This window comes from Scomber scombrus, chromosome 23 (assembly GCF_963691925.1).
Source record: "Scomber scombrus chromosome 23, fScoSco1.1, whole genome shotgun sequence".
Lineage (NCBI taxonomy): Eukaryota > Metazoa > Chordata > Actinopteri > Scombriformes > Scombridae > Scomber > Scomber scombrus.
The window spans coordinates 179,510-197,707 of record NC_084992.1 but is presented as its reverse complement, the minus strand read 5'-3'; the positions used below and the strand labels follow the sequence as shown (position 1 = coordinate 197,707).

Genomic DNA, 18,198 nt, shown 5'->3' with positions numbered 1-18,198 from the left:
GAAGGAAGGAAGGAAGGAAAGATGGAAAAATGAAAGGAAGGCAGGAAAGATGAAGAATGGAAGGAAGGAAGGGAGGGAGGAAGGAAGGAAGGAAGGAAGGGAGGAAAGGAAAGAAGGAAGGGAGGAAGGAGGGATGGATGGAAACAAGGAAGAAGGAAGAAAAGGAGGGAAGGAAGGAAGGAAGGAAGGAAGGAAGGGAGAAAGGAAAGAAGGAAGGGAGGAGGAAGGATGGAAACAAGGAAGGAAGGAAGTAGGAAGACAAGGAGGGAAGGAAAGGAAGGAAGGAAAGAAAGATGGAAGGAAGGAAGGAAGGAAGGAAGGAAGGAAGGAAGGAAGGAAGGAAGGAAGGAAGGAAGGAAAGAACACTCAAAACAGACGGGTCAATTTGACCCGGCAGGACGACACAAAGGTTAAACCAGTTTTAAACTATTTAAATGTTTCTTCTTCTGCAGCAGTAATAGCGCCCCCTGCTGTTTACTGTTGTTATTCCCTCCTTCCTTCCTTCTTTACTCCCTCCATCATTCCTTCCTTTCCCTCCTCCCTCCTTCTTTCCTCCCTCCCTCCTACCTTCCTTTCTTTTCCTCCGTACTTCCTTCCTCCCTCCTACCTTCCTTTCCTCCCTCCCTCCTACCTTCCTTTCTTTCCTCCGTCCTACCTTCCTTCCTTTCCTTCCTCCCACCTCCCTTCCTTCTTTCCTTTCCTCATTTCCTTTCCTTCCTTTCTTCCTCCTTTTCCTGCCTTCTTCCTCCCTCCTTTCTTCTCATTTCAACATTTCTCACAACCTTCACATTATTCAGTTTTTCCTCTTATTAAAGTTTTTGTTGTTCCAGCAGAAATAAAGGTAAGGGTTAATAAATAATAAATAAGACGGAAAAAGAAAAGTTTAGTTTCAGTTTTTTTTATTGTGAAATTCATCTCGACTGTTTTTTCACCATTTTCTGACATTTTATAGACGATTTAAATAATGAATCCAAACAAATCTATTAAGCGACTAACCGTTAATTCGGATGTTTGTTTAATAATTATTTTAATGAATTTTTATCCATAAAAAAGTCAGAAAAGAAGTGTAAAACTGGGAGTTCACAGATTCAGAACAGATGTTTTAATTTCACCAAAAGTACAAAAAACCTAAAAAATATTTAAGTTTATTTTTTTTCATTTATGACAAACAGAAGCATCAAATATTCAACATGTGACAGATGTCAGATTTTTTTTGGCAAAGACCGAAATGACGAGTCGATTATCAAAATAGTGACAGATTCATTTTCAGCCAATCGATGTTTTGATCGTTTCGGCTCGGCTCTGAAATTTAAGCCTCTTTCTGTTTCTCTCTGAAAACTTCATAGAAATGTGTTGAAGCTGACTCGGGGCCCCTGGCTCGTAGGGCCCCTCCTGTAGGAGTGTGTCAGGTGGTTTGTGGTTATCAGTCATGAAAGCAGAGTATTAAAAATGAAATGATCAATAACTCAATGAGACGTAGGCAGGATTTGCAGTGGATGAAAACAGCGGTTTGTCCCTTTAAAGACGGACTCTGTGCTTCAGGCTCAGACAGCAGAGACGAGCGTTCGATAGCCGGACGACAGCGTCAGACGCACAATAAGAACCGACAGCAAATCAATAACCAATATCTGATCAGAACCATCGATGAACAGCGAAGAAAGTTTAAAAAAATAAAATAAAGAGGTTTTACTGCAGAGAGAAAAGAGGCGGAGTTACAGCAGGAAGTAAAACCTTTTCAGCTTCACAGGAACGAGTGTGTGTGTGAGTGTGTGTGTGTGTGTGGTGGGCGGAGTCATGAGGGCGATGTATCCCCCCCCCCCCCCCCCTCCCTCCTCATGTGACAGGCTCAGCTCCGGGGGTCAGAGGTCATCACATTCCCTGCCTGATGCTCTGGATGATCTGGAAGATGGCTGCAACACACACACACACACACACACACACACACACACACAGACACACAGACACACACACACACACACACACACAGACACACACACACACACACATAGACACACACTTTAATATTTAATCATTATTGAATATTTAATTCTATAAATTAATTTACTGAAAAAAATCTGATTTAAAAATCATTTTTGTGATCTGGTCCTCCTGAGCTCTCACAGTGGTTCCAGAGTATAATGATCTACTGGCTTATAGACAAACCTGATATTCTATAAAACCCCTTTTTGAAGTATATTGGTATGGAGAGTGCACAGACTCTACAGAAGGGCCTCTATGGACTTATCATTCCTAGAAAGAACCAAACACCTTATAATATAGTATATATAGTAACACCTGAATATCTGCTTATGTTTTCCTTCCACTGTCAATTTGAGCTTTTAATGCTGTTATATGTTTATTTTTTTCTTTCCCTTATGTTGTTACATATTTCTGTATTTCATTTTAATCTTCTTTGAATTTATTTTTTACTTCAGTCTGGCTTTTCTTGTTTCTTCACTGTGTTCTGTGTAGTATGAGGCGCTTTGAAGTTTTTGTACAATGCTTTTCTTGTATAAATTGAAAAAGTAATAAAGAAAAAAAAATTAAAAAATGTATGTCGGTTTCACTTTTAACTTATGCAGCAATATGTTTCAGGTTATATCACAATAACAGGAGAATAAAACATCTGCACATGTTAAAGTATTAATTTAATGACTGATGGAAACAGTTATTAGTTTTATCTAAATAGACAAAATGTGACAAATGAACTTAATTATGTTAAACAATAATGATATACACAACATTAAGTTATGTTATCATATCTGTTCTATAACTAATTATTATTAAAACAATCAACTAGAACAGCTGGAAACCCTTCCTGTTCAGTCTGGCTTCATAGTTTATAGCCTTTCATTGTATTCTATTCTAAATCACTGTAAAGCACTTTGAACTACTACGGTGATAAATAAATAACGGTTGTTTATAATAAAGTAGACACAAGCTGACTTCCTGCAGACACAACCTGACTTCCTGCAGACACAACCTGACTTCCTGCCGCCGACACTCACCTGATCCACAGACGACGAAGACGAACAGAGCGAGCAGCCACGGTCCGACCGGAGACTTCTCATCGTTGACCGGCCGCTGAAACACAGAGAAAGAGATTAATGTTAATGTTGCATCTAAATCACAGATAAGAGACAATGCAGCAACATTTAACTGCTCTGGTTAGACATCAACATCATCATCATCATCATCATCATCATCATACTGACTGCATTAATGACACATTTTACACATAAAGTACAATAAGTGAAGTGTTAAGTGTCCCTGTGGTTTAATATTTATCATTCTATCGTTGTTTCTAAACTAGTTTTAACATATTAACACTTATTTAACACTGAGCCTTTAACCTTTCCTTTAATTCATCATATATATAATTTGCAGATTATGATTTAAATGAGATAACTGTTCACTGTATTATATTCATAGATCTACTCTTGTTTATTTTATAATCCATTTTAATTATATTCTGTCTCACTTCTCTCAGATCATAAAGTTTTTCATGTATACGACTAACTTCAATTCAACTGTGCAATATAAATATAAATATCGTAATAATATCGTAATCGTGACAGAAGTATCGTGATAACATCGTAATAGTGACACAAGTATCGCGATAATATCGTATCGTGACACAAGTATCGCAATAACATCGTAATAGTGACACAAGTATCGTGATAATATCGGATCGTGACACAAGTATCGTGATAATATCGTAATAGTGACACAAGTATCGTGATAATATCGGATCGTGACACAAGTATTGTGATAATATCGTAATAGTGACACAAGTATCGTGATAATATCGGATCGTGACACAAGTATTGTGATAATATCGTAATAGTGACACAAGTATCGCGATAACATCTTAATAGTGACACAAGTATCGTGATAATATCGTATCGTGACACAAGTATCGCAATAACATCGTAATAGTGACACAAGTATCGTGATAATATCGTAATCGTGACACAAGTATCGCGATAACATCGTAATAGTGACACAAGTATCACGATAACATCGTAATAGTGACACAAGTATTGTGATAATATCGTATCGTGACACAAGTATTGTGATAATATCGTAATAGTGACACAAGTATCGTAATAATATCGTAATAGTGACACAAGTATCGTGATAATATCGTATCGTGACACAAGTATCGTGATAATATCGTAATAGTGACACAAGTATCGCGATAACATCTTAATAGTGACACAAGTATCGTGATAATATCGTATCGTGACACAAGTATCGCAATAACATCGTAATAGTGACACAAGTATCGTGATAATATCGTAATCGTGACACAAGTATCGCGATAACATCGTAATAGTGACACAAGTATCGTGATAATATCGTAATCGTGACACAAGTATTGTGATAATATCGTATCGTGACACAAGTATTGTGATAATATCGTAATAGTGACACAAGTATCGTAATAATATCGTAATAGTGACACAAGTATCGTGATAATATCGTATCGTGACACAAGTATCGTGATAATATCGTAATAGTGACACAAGTATCGTGATAATATCGGATCGTGACACAAGTATTGTGATAATATCGTAATAGTGACACAAGTATCGCGATAACATCTTAATAGTGACACAAGTATCGTGATAATATCGTATCGTGACACAAGTATCGCAATAACATCGTAATAGTGACACAAGTATCGTGATAATAATCGTGACACAAGTATCACGATAACATCGTAATAGTGACACAAGTATCACGATAACATCGTAATAGTGACACAAGTATTGTGATAATATCGTATCGTGACACAAGTATTGTGATAATATCGTAATAGTGACACAAGTATCGTAATAATATCGTAATAGTGACACAAGTATCGTGATAATATCGTATCGTGACACAAGTATTGTGATAATATCGTAATAGTGACACAAGTATCGTAATAATATCGTATCGTGACACAAGTATCGTAATAATATCGTAATAGTGACACAAGTATCGTGATAATATCGTATCGTGACACAAGTATTGTGATAATATCGTATCGTGACACAAGTATCGTGATAATATCGTAATAGTGACACAAGTATCGTGATAATATCGTATCGTGACACAAGTATCGTAATAATATCGTAATAGTGACACAAGTATCGTGATTATATCGTATCGTGACACAAGTATCGTGATAATATCGTAATAGTGACACAAGTATCGTAATAATATCGTAATAGTTACACAAGTATCGCAATAACATCGTAATTGTGTCACAAGTATCACAATAACATCTTAATAGTGACACAAGTATCGTAATAATATCGTATCGTGACACAAGTATCGTAATAATATCGTATCATGGAGCCTCTAATATGCTGTAAAATAACAGTTATATATAAATTTACGTGTATAATTATTGCACAGTGTGTAATAACAGCATTTCTATCGTCTACATGTTATTTTATAGTAAATGTGATGATATGTCTCTGCAGCTCTGCACATGTGCAGGAACAGACTCACTGAACTTCACCAAAAACCACCAAACCCAGCTGAGCCCTGTGTGCCGAATTAAACTCTGACTGCCAATGAATCAAACTAAACCTTTACACTCATTATATTAACGTGTTTCTCCTTTAAAACGCGTAGATTAACCTAAAATCATCATATTAGTGAACTGAGTCTGGCTGTGTGTCTCTTTAAACAAACACCAGCTGATCAGAAGATGCTTTCAGATCAATATCTAATCAATACAGAGCATTTATAATCAGTATTGATCAATATTTATCTTTAATTGGGTTAAATATAATTCATTGTTGAGTTAATTGATCACTGGTTTGGTTGCTAAGGCTACAGTTAGCAGTGAGGAGCTAGCAGGCTACAGCGGCATGTCTGCTGATTTTAACCCGGTAATGAGTGACTCTAGAGCGGGCAGCAGCCGGTGCTGACCCGCCTCCAGCTGCCGGTGCTGACCCGCCTCCAGCTGCCGGTAGTACCGATGTTTTCTGCACGTGTCCCCGCTGTGTGATGGTCTTGCTGTGCCGCTCATTGGCCACCTTCATCCGCTGCACCGCAGACATGTTGCAGGTTTCACCGGGTGGAGTGTGTCCGGACCGGAGGGGGGAGGGAGGGGGCTGAGAGCCGGGAACAGCCGGGAACAGCCGGGAGCAGCCGGGAGGAGAGGCCGGGAAGAGGAGGCGCCGGTCGGTGCGTTTCTACCGGAGGAAGAGTCCCGGTGGAGGAGCTTCTCTGCCGGGGGGGACGATGCTAACCGAAAGCTAGCTGCTAGCACACCGAGCTAAACCGGAAGCGATGCAGCTCACTTTGTCACGTGACAGAGGACAGAGATTCAAGATGGCTGCCGGCCCGCGGTTTTTTTCTCTTTTAGCGAGAAAACGAAAAATACTAAATTTAGCATAGTTACACATTAGTTACTCTATTTAAAATGTTAGTAATGTATTTAAACTATAAATTATTACATTTAATTACTTTGTTATTACTTTTCAAATTTTCTAATAAATAACTCATCGCTTCCAACACTCCCGTTTCGTCTTTTTCCCGGTTATCTCCCGTAATTTACAAGCCCCAAATTTATTTATGAATAATCGGATCAATATGTTTGTTCGTTGATAATAATAAGTAGCGCACAATAACAAAGGTTTTATTTTGAAAGCTCAGACCGGAAGAAATGTTTTAACTGTTAATACAAATTATTACATTTAATTCCTAATTTTCTAATAAATGTTAGAAAATAAAATACAACAACGACAGTTATGAGTCGCATAAAAACTTTTCTCCACTGTCACCAAGTGCTGCTCATGTGGGAATGTTGGGTCTCTTTAAATTAAAATGAAAGAGTTCAGTCTAGACCTGCTCTGTGTAAAGTGCCTTGAGATGAGTTTTGTTGTGATTTGGCGATTTATAAATAAAGATTGATTGATTGATTGATTGATTGATTGATTGATAAAACGTCTGAGCTGTAACTCATAGCTGCCACACTTTTTCCCGCATTTCTACCGTTTCGTCTTTTCTCCCGTAATTTACAAGCCCCAAATTTATTAATGAAAAATCTGATGTATTTCTGTGTGTTAATAAGAATAAGAAGCGCATAATAACAAAAGTTTTATTTTGAAAGCTTGACAGAAGCTGAAACACTACATGGTGAAATGTTTTTAACTGTGAATAAAAGTGCACATTTTCCAGCCGGCTTCAGATAACGAAGAGTTTACCGACTAATTATTAAAAACCAGGATGTGTTGTGTGAACTATCATCAGCACTAATATCTCTGCTCATGTTCTGCTGTGTGTTGCGTTAAGCAGCAGATAAAAAGCTGCTGGGAGAGAAAATTATTAAGCCCAATTCAAAAGTTTAAATGTGACAAAAGCGTTTTTCTGTGATGTTTTGTTTTCATAAAAATAATACATTTTTGTATACTTATTTGCTGTAAAACTCCTCATAAAGCAGCATCAGCCCAACAACACCATACACCCCCCCCCCCCCAATTTAACTTTTTAATTAATTAACTAATAAATAATAAAGAGTTTCAGGATTTAAGAAGGAATAAATGAAGACGAGCCGATTGAAGTTTCTCTTTATTTATTTCAGCCTGCAGACAGACTGCAGTTAGTCACGCTCACACACACACACACACACACACACACACACACACATATACACACACACACTCACCTACACACACACACATATACACTCTCTCACTCTCACACAGTGCTCTGCTGGCTGTGGTGTAGCCAGGGGTCAGAGGTCATTAGAACATTTCCAACATGGAGTCTCTGACCGACCGACCAGACGAGGTCACCTGGCGGTCAGAGGTCATGCAGGGTCAGCGCGCAGTCACCAGCAGTGACATCACAAAGTTAAAAAAAAAAAAAAAAAGAAAGTGCTCAGTTCAGGAGAGGATGGAGGTAACCTTGGCAACCGGATATCTGTTCTGGAGGACGGTGGTTGGCATGGCAACATCACAGATGCACCATGGGACTCGGTGGAGAAGCGGTCACCATGGTAACAGTTGTCAGGCTAGCTGCCCAGCTCGCTGATGGAGCTGATGCCATTACCATGGTAACAGTTGCCAGGCTAGCAGCCCAGCCCGCTGATGGAGCCGATGCGGTCCATCTTCATCCCGAAGCATCCTCTTCCTCCCACCATGGACTTCCTGTTCCACCTCTTCATCTTCGCCTGACGCAGGAAGTCCAGGAGGAACCCATTACCCGCCTCCCGTCTCTGGCCAGCCAATCCCACGCCAGCAGGCCCAACTGAGGGGGCGGGGCCTGAGCCTGAGCCCTCTGTGATGTCACTGGGGGTGGGAGGGGCCAAAAGGAGCGAGGACAGGCGAGAGCCGAACAGTGATTGGAGGACCTGAAGAGACAAAACACTCTGTGATTGGACGAAGCATCAAGTACTACGACTGTACTACAACTGTACTACGACTGTACTACGACTGTACTCCGACTGTACAACAGTACTACGACTGTACTACGACTGTACTACGACTGTACTACGACTGTACAACAGTACTACGACTGTACTATGACTGTACTACAACTGTACTACAACAGTACTACGACTGTACAATGACTGTACTACAACTGTACAACTCTACTCCGACTGTACTCCGACTGTACAACGACTGTACTACGACTGTACTATGACTGTACTACCACTGTACTACCACTGTACTATGACTGTACTACGACTGTACTACGACTGTACTACGACTGTACTACGACTGTACTACGACTGTACAACAGTACTACAACTGTACTACGACTGTACTACGACTGTACTACAACTGTACTACAACTGTACTACGACTGTACTACGACTGTACTACGACTCTACAACTGTACTACAACTGTACTACGACTGTACTACGACTGTACTACCACTGTACTACGACTGTACTCCGACTGTACTACAACTGTACTACCACTGTACTACAACTGTACTACGACTGTACTACGACTGTACTACCACTGTACTATGACTGTACTATGACTGACCTGGGCGTCGTCCCGTCGTGATGAAGGTCTCGACTCCACGGCGACGGCGAGGAAGAGGCAAAGGAGGGCGATGAGGGGCAGGAAGCAGGAGGAAGATGAAGCGGCCATCTTTAAAACAAACAAACATAAAAATCAGACTCATGAGAAAACAGAGCAGATAATCCTGCGTTCTGATTGGCTGGCGAGCCGAGAAGCATCCAATCAGCTGGCAGACTAATCAAAATCATTTTTTAATTTACTTTCAAATTTTTAGTCTTTTAACATTTTTTACAGTTTAATCAAACTTTTCTAATGAAGGAACATTTGACCCAGAGCAGCTTATTGATCACATGACCATGATCAATAAAAACAGATCCTCCAGAGAATGAAAACAAGTTAAAGTAATTATACTGCTTTAAAATGAGATTACATTTGATTGGTGTTTTCAGATTTAATTTTAATTGATTGGATTATTTTAAAGAAGATATTATTATTTTACATTATTAAATGATGTTAGATTAAATAAAAAAAATCAGGATTACATCAGATTTGATCTAATATTTTAAATTATATATAATTAAATTAGATTTGAAATGTTTAGCGTTAGGTGAGATTAAATTAGATTATCATTCAGATTACACTTTAGAAACTAACCCTAATTAAATTATAGCTTTTTAAAATTAGATTAAAGATAAAAAGATAAAGATATTAATGTCATTATTTTAAATAATAAATGATGTTAGATTAAATAAAAAACAGGATTAAATTTAATTAGATCTAATCGGAATCGATCAAATTAAATTAGAATATTTAAATTGAATTAAATTAAATGATCTTAAATTAGAAGTTTATTTTGTATTCTAATCAAATCTGAGTAAATGAGAAATTAAAAATAATTGTATTTAATCTGATTAGAAAATAAATGTATTGATCTGTTCCAGCAGCTGATGAAGTTAATTAATAATTAATAATTAAATATAAACATAATAATAACTTACTGATACAGAAAGACGTAAAAATATTCCAACAACAAAACTCAAATCCAAACAAAGTGAAGCAGAATCTGCTGTCGTCTCGTTTCTCAGATCAGTAATTTAATCTGTTTCCAATCGATCAGTTTTCCCTCCAATAAAAAGTATTGATTATTGGCGTCAGTGTTTCCTGTCTGTCCTGTCTCAGTGTCAGGACGCGTCTGTGGTCCGAAGACGGCCGCTCACTCTTATACCGCCCAGCGCCGTGATGTCACACATTCTTACTGCTGTTACCCACGACGACGGTCTCACACACTCACTCACACACACTCACACACACACTCACACAGAAAGAAAGAAAGAAAGAAAGAAAGAAAGAAAGAGACAAAAATATCAACCAATCAGACGTGGAAAAAACTCCTGTGTGAAAATGTTCATTCATAAAAACAAAAGAAGTCCTGGAAAGTCTTTGAGTAGACTTCAGGCTTCCTACGTGAGGTGTGTGAGGACGCTGAGACGGACCTGAAGATGCTCCACGAGTCGTTGACAGCGATCCTGGAGGCCTGAGGGTGAATCCAGGGTCAGAAAGGCCCTTAAAGACTTTCCAGGGGTCCATGTGGAGCCTCACATGCTCATTGAAGTGACTCCAGGACTCGCTGAGGGGGTTCCAAGGTGCTTCCAGGTGGGAGCAGACGCTCAGGAGAGTCAAATGATACCTGAAGCTGTTCCAGGAGTCCTTACGTTGGGCCTGGAAGAAGTTGAAGGGGTCTTTAAGTAGTTTCCAGATGTGATTCTGGATCCCAGGAGGTTCCAGGTCCTTGATAAGGTCATTGAAAAGGTACAAATGGTCCTTGAGCAGACGTTGGGAAGGGTTAGGGTTTCAGGGTCTTGAGAAGGTAACCATGGTGTCAGTGCTGTTGCTATGGTTACCTGCAGGTGACTCCACAGACGGCTGTCCTCAGGACCGCCGTCCTCCCCTCCGGTGTCAGACCCTCGCGACCCCTGACCTCGGTCGTCCCGCCCCCTCGTAAAGCGTCACCGCGGCGACCGGGTCGTCGTTAGCAACTATTTCCTGTGGGAAGGGGGGCGGGGCTACAGAGGTCCACATAGTGCCAAGGATAGGTGTGTGTGTGTGTGTGTGTGTGTTTTTTTTTAATGACCCCCCACCATCTTTGTCCCAGACAGACAAAACTCCGCCCCCCCGCCATTCAGTGGGACGCCTCTGACGTTATCGAGCACGCACATAAAACACACACACACACACACACACACACACACACACACACACACACACACACTGTTGTGATCAGTGACCTCTTTCTCTCTAATAAGGTGATTGATGAGCTATTCTTATTGTGTGTGTGTGTGTGTGTGTGTGTGTGTGTGTGTGTGTGTGTGTGTGTGTGTGTGTGTGTGTGTGTGTGTGTGTGTGTGTGTGTGTGTGTTTTATGTGACGCACACAACATTCCTGCCCCCCCACAGCGAGACACACTCTGCCAACAGCTCGCTGCACGTCCCCACAAAACCACCTCAGAGCAGACAGTGATGACGGGCTGCAGCTGAAGATCAATCAACCAATCAATCAACCAATCAATCAACCAACCAATCAATCAACCAATCAGTCAGTCAGTCAGATCACTTCTGGATCAATACATCACTCTGTCCTCCCAAGTTTAGCTCTGGTTGTGTTCATTGTTTCATGTCCATATCTGAGGTGTGGGAACATGCTGTCACGCTTACATCATGATGACATCACACAGACATCATGCTGACATCACAGTGACATCACACTGCTGTAAAGCTGAACGAGGTTCATGTCTCCTGTGTGTCTGATTGTTGGTCTCCATGACAACCAGCAGGTGTCTCCGTCCCTCACAGAGCAGCAGGCAGGTGTGTTACCTCACCGGGGTCACGGTCGGGCCGACGTCATGGTGACGCTGGCGGCTGTGCCCCAGTGCACTCTGGGACAGCTGAGAGCAAACACGATGACGTCAAAACACCTGAACCTCGAACCTGCTAATACACACATAGTACTACAGTTACTGCAGTACACTCTGAGGTACTAGTACTTTACCGTAGTACAGTTTGAGGTACTAGTACTTTACCGTAGTACAGTTTGAGGTACTAGTACTTTACTGTAGTACAGTATTAATCATCCAATTAATCATCTTTTAAAACATAAGATCAGATCTATGAAGTTAAAGTTTAGGTAGTTGGATGATGTGTTCATGTTCACCCACAAATCATCTGTAAATCAGTTTATTGTCCATCATAATATCACATTTATCACTATTATTAAGACTCTTTTCTCTCAGCAGCACAGCTAACATGTTAGCCACCGCTACTTTATCAACCAGCAAACAGCGAGACCAGAAACTCACTGTGTTAACTTACCTGGACGAGGTTACCAATGAGAGGACTGTATTTTATTTAACCCTCCTGTTGTCCTCGAGTCAAGGAAGGAAGGGAGGAAGAAGGAAGGAAGGGAAGAAGGAAGGAAAGGAGGAAGAAGGAAGGAAAGGAGGAAAGAAGGAAGGAAAGGAGGAAAAAAGGGAGGGAGAAGGAAGGGAGGAAGAAGGAAGGAAGGGAGGAGGAAGGAAGGCAAGGAGGGAGGGAGGAAGGAAGGAAGGGAGGAAGAAGGGAGAAAGGAAGGAAGATAGGAGGTAGGGAGGAAACAAGGAAGGAGGGAGGGAGGGAGAAAGGAAAAGAGGAAGGGAGGAAGGAAGGAAAGAAGGACAGAGGAAAGAAGGAAGGGAGGAAGGGAAGGAAGAAAGGAAGGAGGGAAGGAAAGAAGGAGGGAGGGAGGAAGGGAGGAAAGAGAGAAGGAGGGAGGAAGGAAAGAAGGAAGGGAGGAAGGAAAGGAAGGACAGACGGAAGGAAGGAAGCGAGGAAAGAAGGAACAGCCAAAACAGACGGGATCAATTTGACGACGGGACGACACGAAGGTTAAAAATAAAATAAAACACTCAGAACTAAAAAAGCTTCACAGAGCTTCAAAGACACTTCAATAAAAATATCATAAAAATATAAACATAAAGTTCTTGTTGCAGAGTCGTTGTGAGTGAAGCTGGTTTTTTTTGGGCTGATTTTCAGAGCAGGAACGCTTCACACGGCTGCTGCTCATCGCCAGGCAACCGGCTGCTGTCACCCCAAACTCCCAAACTCAGCCAATCAGCATTGACGTCACGCCGCCCTGTGTGTGTGTGTGTGTGTGTATGTGTGTGTGTGTGTGTGTGTGTGTGTGTGTGTGATAAACAGCGTCCAATCAGAGTGTGTGAAAGTCCTCCTGTTTTCATTCATAAACGTGTCCAGTTTCTGTCACGTGCTGCATTCAGGTGCAGGTGGAAAGCTCGTATATCACGCTTATGAGTGTGTTTGTGTCAGAAAAGGTCTGCAAACTTTTAATGTTTTGTGTTTTTTTGTCTTAAAACTAAAATGTTTTGATTCTGCAGCAGTTTTTCTCTACAATTGCGATAAAGTTTGTGATGTTTTATGTGATTTTTTAGTAGTTAAATTACAACCAAATGAAAATAAAGTGATTTAATTTAAACTCCTACAGTGAAGAGTCATATGTAAGGGTTAGGGTTAGACTTCCTAACAGAAACAACTATAACTGTTGTACTCTGTGGGTGTTTCTGGGTCTTTAGTTATTATCACTTAGTTATAATCTGGAGGCTTGATTGAGTTGGAGCACACCTTCCAGTCCCCTTTTCTAAAAATGGGGACCACCATCCTGGTCTGCCAGTCCATGGGTTCTGTCCCTGACTTCCATGACTGTCCAACAACGTCCAGAGCCTTCAGCATCTCAGGGCGAATCTCCCCCCCCCCCCCACTGAAACCAGCCTGGGCTGAGTCCTGCTACCCTTTCCTGAGTCTCCTCAGATAGTTTGTCAGAACTTCTTTGAGGCTCACTTTGAGGTCTCACTGAACTCCTCCCACACTCAGGTTTTTGCCTTTTTACCAGCTGGTCCCCGTCTGCTGCTTCAGGCCGTACAGAGTCTTCCTCTCATTCCATCCTCTCCACCACCACAGCGGACTCGTGACTATCTTCACACCCACCTGGCACCTTTCACGCCGGGTAACTGCCACTCCACTTCCTGCACTAGCTCTGGCTCCTTACCTGCCGGGGGTCAGCATGCCTCGGCCCACTCCCCTGGACCCTGCCTGGTACACATTGACCCTGCAGGTTGTGGACCCACAGGGCGTTGACCCCATGTTGTTTATTCAAGCTGTGCCTGAAGGGGCCACCAGACTGTGACTGGCCAACTCCCCCCAGGTCTCCCTCCTCCAGAGAGTCTGGACCTTCACCTGGGACCAGTGAGACCTTGGGAGACCCTACCGTTGCCCCTGACAACAGAGGGACACACAAACCCCCCCAACACCATAAGGTGATGATTCTCTGAGGACCATTCCTTGATTATCAAAATGCATCAAACAGTAAAGTATCTGCTAATCTCTGTAGAACTTAACCAGCCTCCTCTCAACATACAAAGACACATTCACTGGCTGCAACTCTCCTCCTGGGTCAAATTGAACCCGTCTGTTTTGACTGTTCCTTCTTTCCTCCCTTCCTTCCTTCCGTCTGTCCGTCCTCCCTCCTTCTCTCTTTCTTTCCTTCCTCTCTTCCTTCCTCCATCACTTTTTTCTTCCTTCTGTCCTTCTTTCCTTCCTTCCTTCCTTCCTCCTTCTCTTTCTTTTATCCACCCTACCTTCCTCCCTTCCTTCTTCCTACTTTCCTTCCCTCTTCCTCCCTTCCTTCCTCCCTCCTTCTCTTTCCTTTCCTTCCTTCTTCCCTCCTTTCCTTCCTTCTTCCTTCCTCCCTCCCTCTTTCCTTCCTTCTTCCTCCCTTCCTCCCTCCTTTCCTTCCTTCCTACTTTCCTTCCCTCTTCCTCCCTTCCTTCCTTGACTCGAGGACAGGAGGGTTAATGTGTTTAACGAACTTTAATCACATGTTTAAACCTGTTTTTTTCTTGTTCTTTCTTCAAAAATATAAATATCAAGTATAAAAACATGAAGTCAGACGTGTTTTATTCTTTAATCTTTATTGAATCTTTGTGTTTTTTTTATAGAAAACATCATCAGGCAGAGTCACACCTGCCGCTTCGTCAGTTGCCGTGGCGACAGGCGGGTGGTGGTGGTGGGGGGGCAGCAGGCTTTAGTTGACCTTGGGGTGACGGTAGTCCTTACCGGCGAACTTGGCCTTGTCTCCCAGCTCCTCCTCAATCCTGTGGGTCAGAGGTCAGAGGTCAGAGGTCTGGATGTAAACTAAAGAACCACGCTTATATTTTGTAAATGACAGGAAGTTCTCACCTCATCAGCTGGTTGTATTTGGACAAACGTTCTGACCTGCAGGGGGCGCCGGTCTTGATCTGAGAGAGAGAAAGAAAGAAGAAAAGTAACAGTTAGAAATAAGATCAGTGTTTTCATTCATGTAATAATCTGTCTGTCTCTCTGTCTGTCTACCTGTCCGGTGCAGAGTCCGACCACCAGGTCAGAGATGAAGGTATCTTCAGTCTCTCCGGAGCGATGGCTAACCATCACACCCCATCCGCTCTTCTGAGCCAGCTTACACCTGAGAGAGAGAGAGACGGGTACAGAGAGAGAGAGACGGGAGAAAAGGGAAGCAAGTTAGTTTTGAGCATCACATCTCAATCAATCAATCAATCAATCAATCAATGATTTGTCTTACGCCTGGATAGACTCTGTGACGGAGCCGATCTGGTTGACCTTGAGCAGCAGACAGTTGCAGGCCTTCTTCTCCACGGCGGTCTGGATCCTCTTGGGGTTGGTCACAGTCAAGTCGTCTCCTACGATCTGATTGGTCGGCAAACAGACGTTGTGTCACTTTAATGTGTTTTATACGTTTTTATTAGCGGGGGAACCTGGTTCGAGATGTCGGAGTGTCTCACCTGGATGTCTGTAGAGGCGGTGAACTTGGACCACTGCTCCCAATCATCCTGGTCGAAGGGATCCTCAATGGACTGGACTGGAGACAGAAAGAGAGAGACGGACAGGTTTTATGAATGGATTTATCAAGAACCCAACGCAGGACCTCTATTACAAATCTACCATTTCACCACTGAGCAGAGAGGAATCTTATTTTATCCCTGAAATCTAATTTTCTGTCATTGGTAATCTTGACGAGTTCTAAAGGAATCAGCTTAATGAGCCGATTCATAGACGCTGTGAAGCTTGTACATCATTTTAATGAATTAAACCTTGAAGGCCGATCACATCAGCATGTAAAACAGTAAATGTTGTGCTACGAACTCTTCATGCACAAGTTTTATTTATAATTGGACTTTTGGTACGTTTACTGCAGTCAAAGATCGGAGCACTTCTGCGTAGTCCAGGACTTACCGGGGTAGTGCTTGATGAAGTCACGGTACAGGTCTCCCAGCTTCTCTCCGCTAATGTGTCTGGCGGGGTCGTCGGGTGACTTGAAGTCCAGATCGTACTTTCCGCTGCGGTAGAACTCAGAGGCTGCAACGTCCATGCCGATGATGATCTTGTCGGGGTAGCCGGCCTTCTCAATGGCGGACTTCAGCAGCTCCAGAGCTGCAGAGAGACAGACGATAAAGAGGTGAGACAAGGGAGGGACAGACAGGTAGACAGATAGGTAGGCAGACAGGTAGACAGACAGGTAGGCAGACAGGTTGACAGACAGGTAGGCAAACAGGTAGGCAGACAGGTAGAAAGACAGGTAGGCAGACATGAAGGCAGACAGGTAGACAGGTAGATGTCTCACCCTCATTGTTCTCCAGGATGTTGGGGGCGAAACCACCCTCATCTCCCACATTGGTGGCGTCTTTGCCGTACTTTGCCTTGATGACACTCTTCAGGTTGTGGTAGACCTTCACACACACACACACACAGTGTTAATTCACGTTTATCTTTAGAGAAACATTATTCCTGCGCGATGTTAAATCTTTCGCACCTCAGCACCGATCCTCATGGCCTCGTGGAAGTTGGAGGCACCGACTGGCAGGATCATGAACTCCTGCATGGCCAGTTTGTTGCCGGCGTGGCTTCCACCGTTGATGACGTTGAAGGCCTGCAGACGAGAAGAAACCCATCATCAAACTCTACAGTCAACTTCACTTGAATGACTAACTGCTCATCTTCACCCCCCCTCCCCCCACCAACACCACCACAGCCCCTCCCCCACTCACGGGAACTGGAAGAATGACATCCTTGTGACCGGCGAGGTCAGCGATGTGGCGGTACAGAGGAACTCCCTTCTGCTTGGCTCCGGCCTTGCAGACGGCCAGCGACACTCCCAGGATGGCATTAGCTCCGAACTTAGCTGCAGGAGGACAGACAGACAGGTCAGTTAGAGAGACAGACAGGTCAAACAGACAGAAAGACAGATAGAGAGACAGGTCCTTACATTTGTTCTCAGTGCCGTCCAACTCCAGCATGAACTTGTCGATCTTCTCCTGGTCGACAACGCTGAATTTCTGGAGAGAGAGACAGATAGAGAGACAGAGAGAGACAGATATAGTGAGAGAGAGTGAGACAGAGAGAGAGAGAGAGAGAGAGAGACAGGTAATGAAATGAAATGATATGAAACTTGAAATACTATTAGACATGTTTAATTGATATTTGAAACATATTGATTATTTACTGATACCTTCTCAATCAGCTTGGGGGCGATGTCCTTGTTGACATGGTCCACAGCCTTAAGGGTACCTGAGGAACAGAGATATGAGCTGATGAGCTACACGTCCATCATTTTAAACTAAAGTTCAGGTTTACGACTGTAAGAAATACATTTAAAAAGTGTGAAGTTGGTTTATTTGTTATGAAGTCCTTTTTACTTGTAGTTGTTCTTTAACTAGCAGACATTTTGCGAGTCGAATGATACATTAGCTTATTAGCCAGAGAGATTAGCTGCTATTCATAATTAGGACATTTATTTAGAGGAAATGTGTTTATTATAGTAGTTTTAAGAAACAACTTAAGCTTCTATTATTGTCGTTTGACTCCAAAAATGAACGGTTAAATAACTTCTGCGACATTTGCGTTAAATGAATCTGCACTAAACTAAACCAACTCTTTATTATGTCCAAAAGATTAACAGTTAAATATCGGAAATTGACTTCACTAACTAAATATGTGTAATATGAGAAGACCTGCAGAGTGTTGCTGAAATGTTAACCCTGCAGAGGAGCACATGTGAGGACCTGAACCCTCAGCATGTCGCTGCCTTGCTCGTACCTTTGCCCAGGTAGCGGCTCTTGTC

The 18,198-nt window shown here is 42.3% G+C and overlaps 3 protein-coding genes across 3 annotated transcripts in view; all 3 read right to left on the bottom strand.

Moving 5' to 3' along the window:
* Positions 1-892: 892 nt before the first annotated feature.
* On the bottom strand, positions 893-6,271 carry zgc:85858 (uncharacterized protein LOC405879 homolog). The gene is made up of 3 exons (XM_062444884.1): positions 5,979-6,271; positions 3,009-3,084; positions 893-1,910 (listed from the first exon to the last, which is right to left on the bottom strand). Exons 1-3 carry the CDS (start codon positions 6,060-6,062, stop codon positions 1,870-1,872), a joined length of 201 nt encoding a protein of 66 aa, XP_062300868.1. The 5' UTR covers positions 6,063-6,271; the 3' UTR covers positions 893-1,869.
* A 1,613-nt stretch (positions 6,272-7,884) lies between these two features.
* On the bottom strand, positions 7,885-10,297 carry nppcl2 (natriuretic peptide C-like 2). The gene is made up of 3 exons (XM_062444893.1): positions 9,981-10,297; positions 9,004-9,111; positions 7,885-8,359 (listed from the first exon to the last, which is right to left on the bottom strand). Exons 2-3 carry the CDS (start codon positions 9,109-9,111, stop codon positions 8,078-8,080), a joined length of 390 nt encoding a protein of 129 aa, XP_062300877.1. The 5' UTR covers positions 9,981-10,297; the 3' UTR covers positions 7,885-8,077.
* Positions 10,298-14,976: 4,679 nt separating this feature from the next.
* eno3 (enolase 3, (beta, muscle)) overlaps positions 14,977-18,198 on the bottom strand; it is a 7,474-nt gene continuing 4,252 nt past the window's right edge. The window contains exons 3-14 of the mRNA XM_062445204.1: positions 18,174-18,198; positions 17,587-17,645; positions 17,344-17,413; positions 17,126-17,259; positions 16,891-17,007; positions 16,702-16,807; positions 16,314-16,511; positions 15,863-15,939; positions 15,643-15,767; positions 15,417-15,525; positions 15,264-15,322; positions 14,977-15,178 (exon numbers count right to left, since the gene is read on the bottom strand). The exon at positions 18,174-18,198 is cut by the window's right edge and continues 71 nt beyond it. Of these exons, the coding sequence (XP_062301188.1) occupies positions 15,109-15,178; positions 15,264-15,322; positions 15,417-15,525; positions 15,643-15,767; positions 15,863-15,939; positions 16,314-16,511; positions 16,702-16,807; positions 16,891-17,007; positions 17,126-17,259; positions 17,344-17,413; positions 17,587-17,645; positions 18,174-18,198 (1,149 nt within the window). The 3' untranslated portion in view covers positions 14,977-15,108. The remainder of the gene's footprint in view (positions 15,179-15,263; positions 15,323-15,416; positions 15,526-15,642; positions 15,768-15,862; positions 15,940-16,313; positions 16,512-16,701; positions 16,808-16,890; positions 17,008-17,125; positions 17,260-17,343; positions 17,414-17,586; positions 17,646-18,173) is intronic.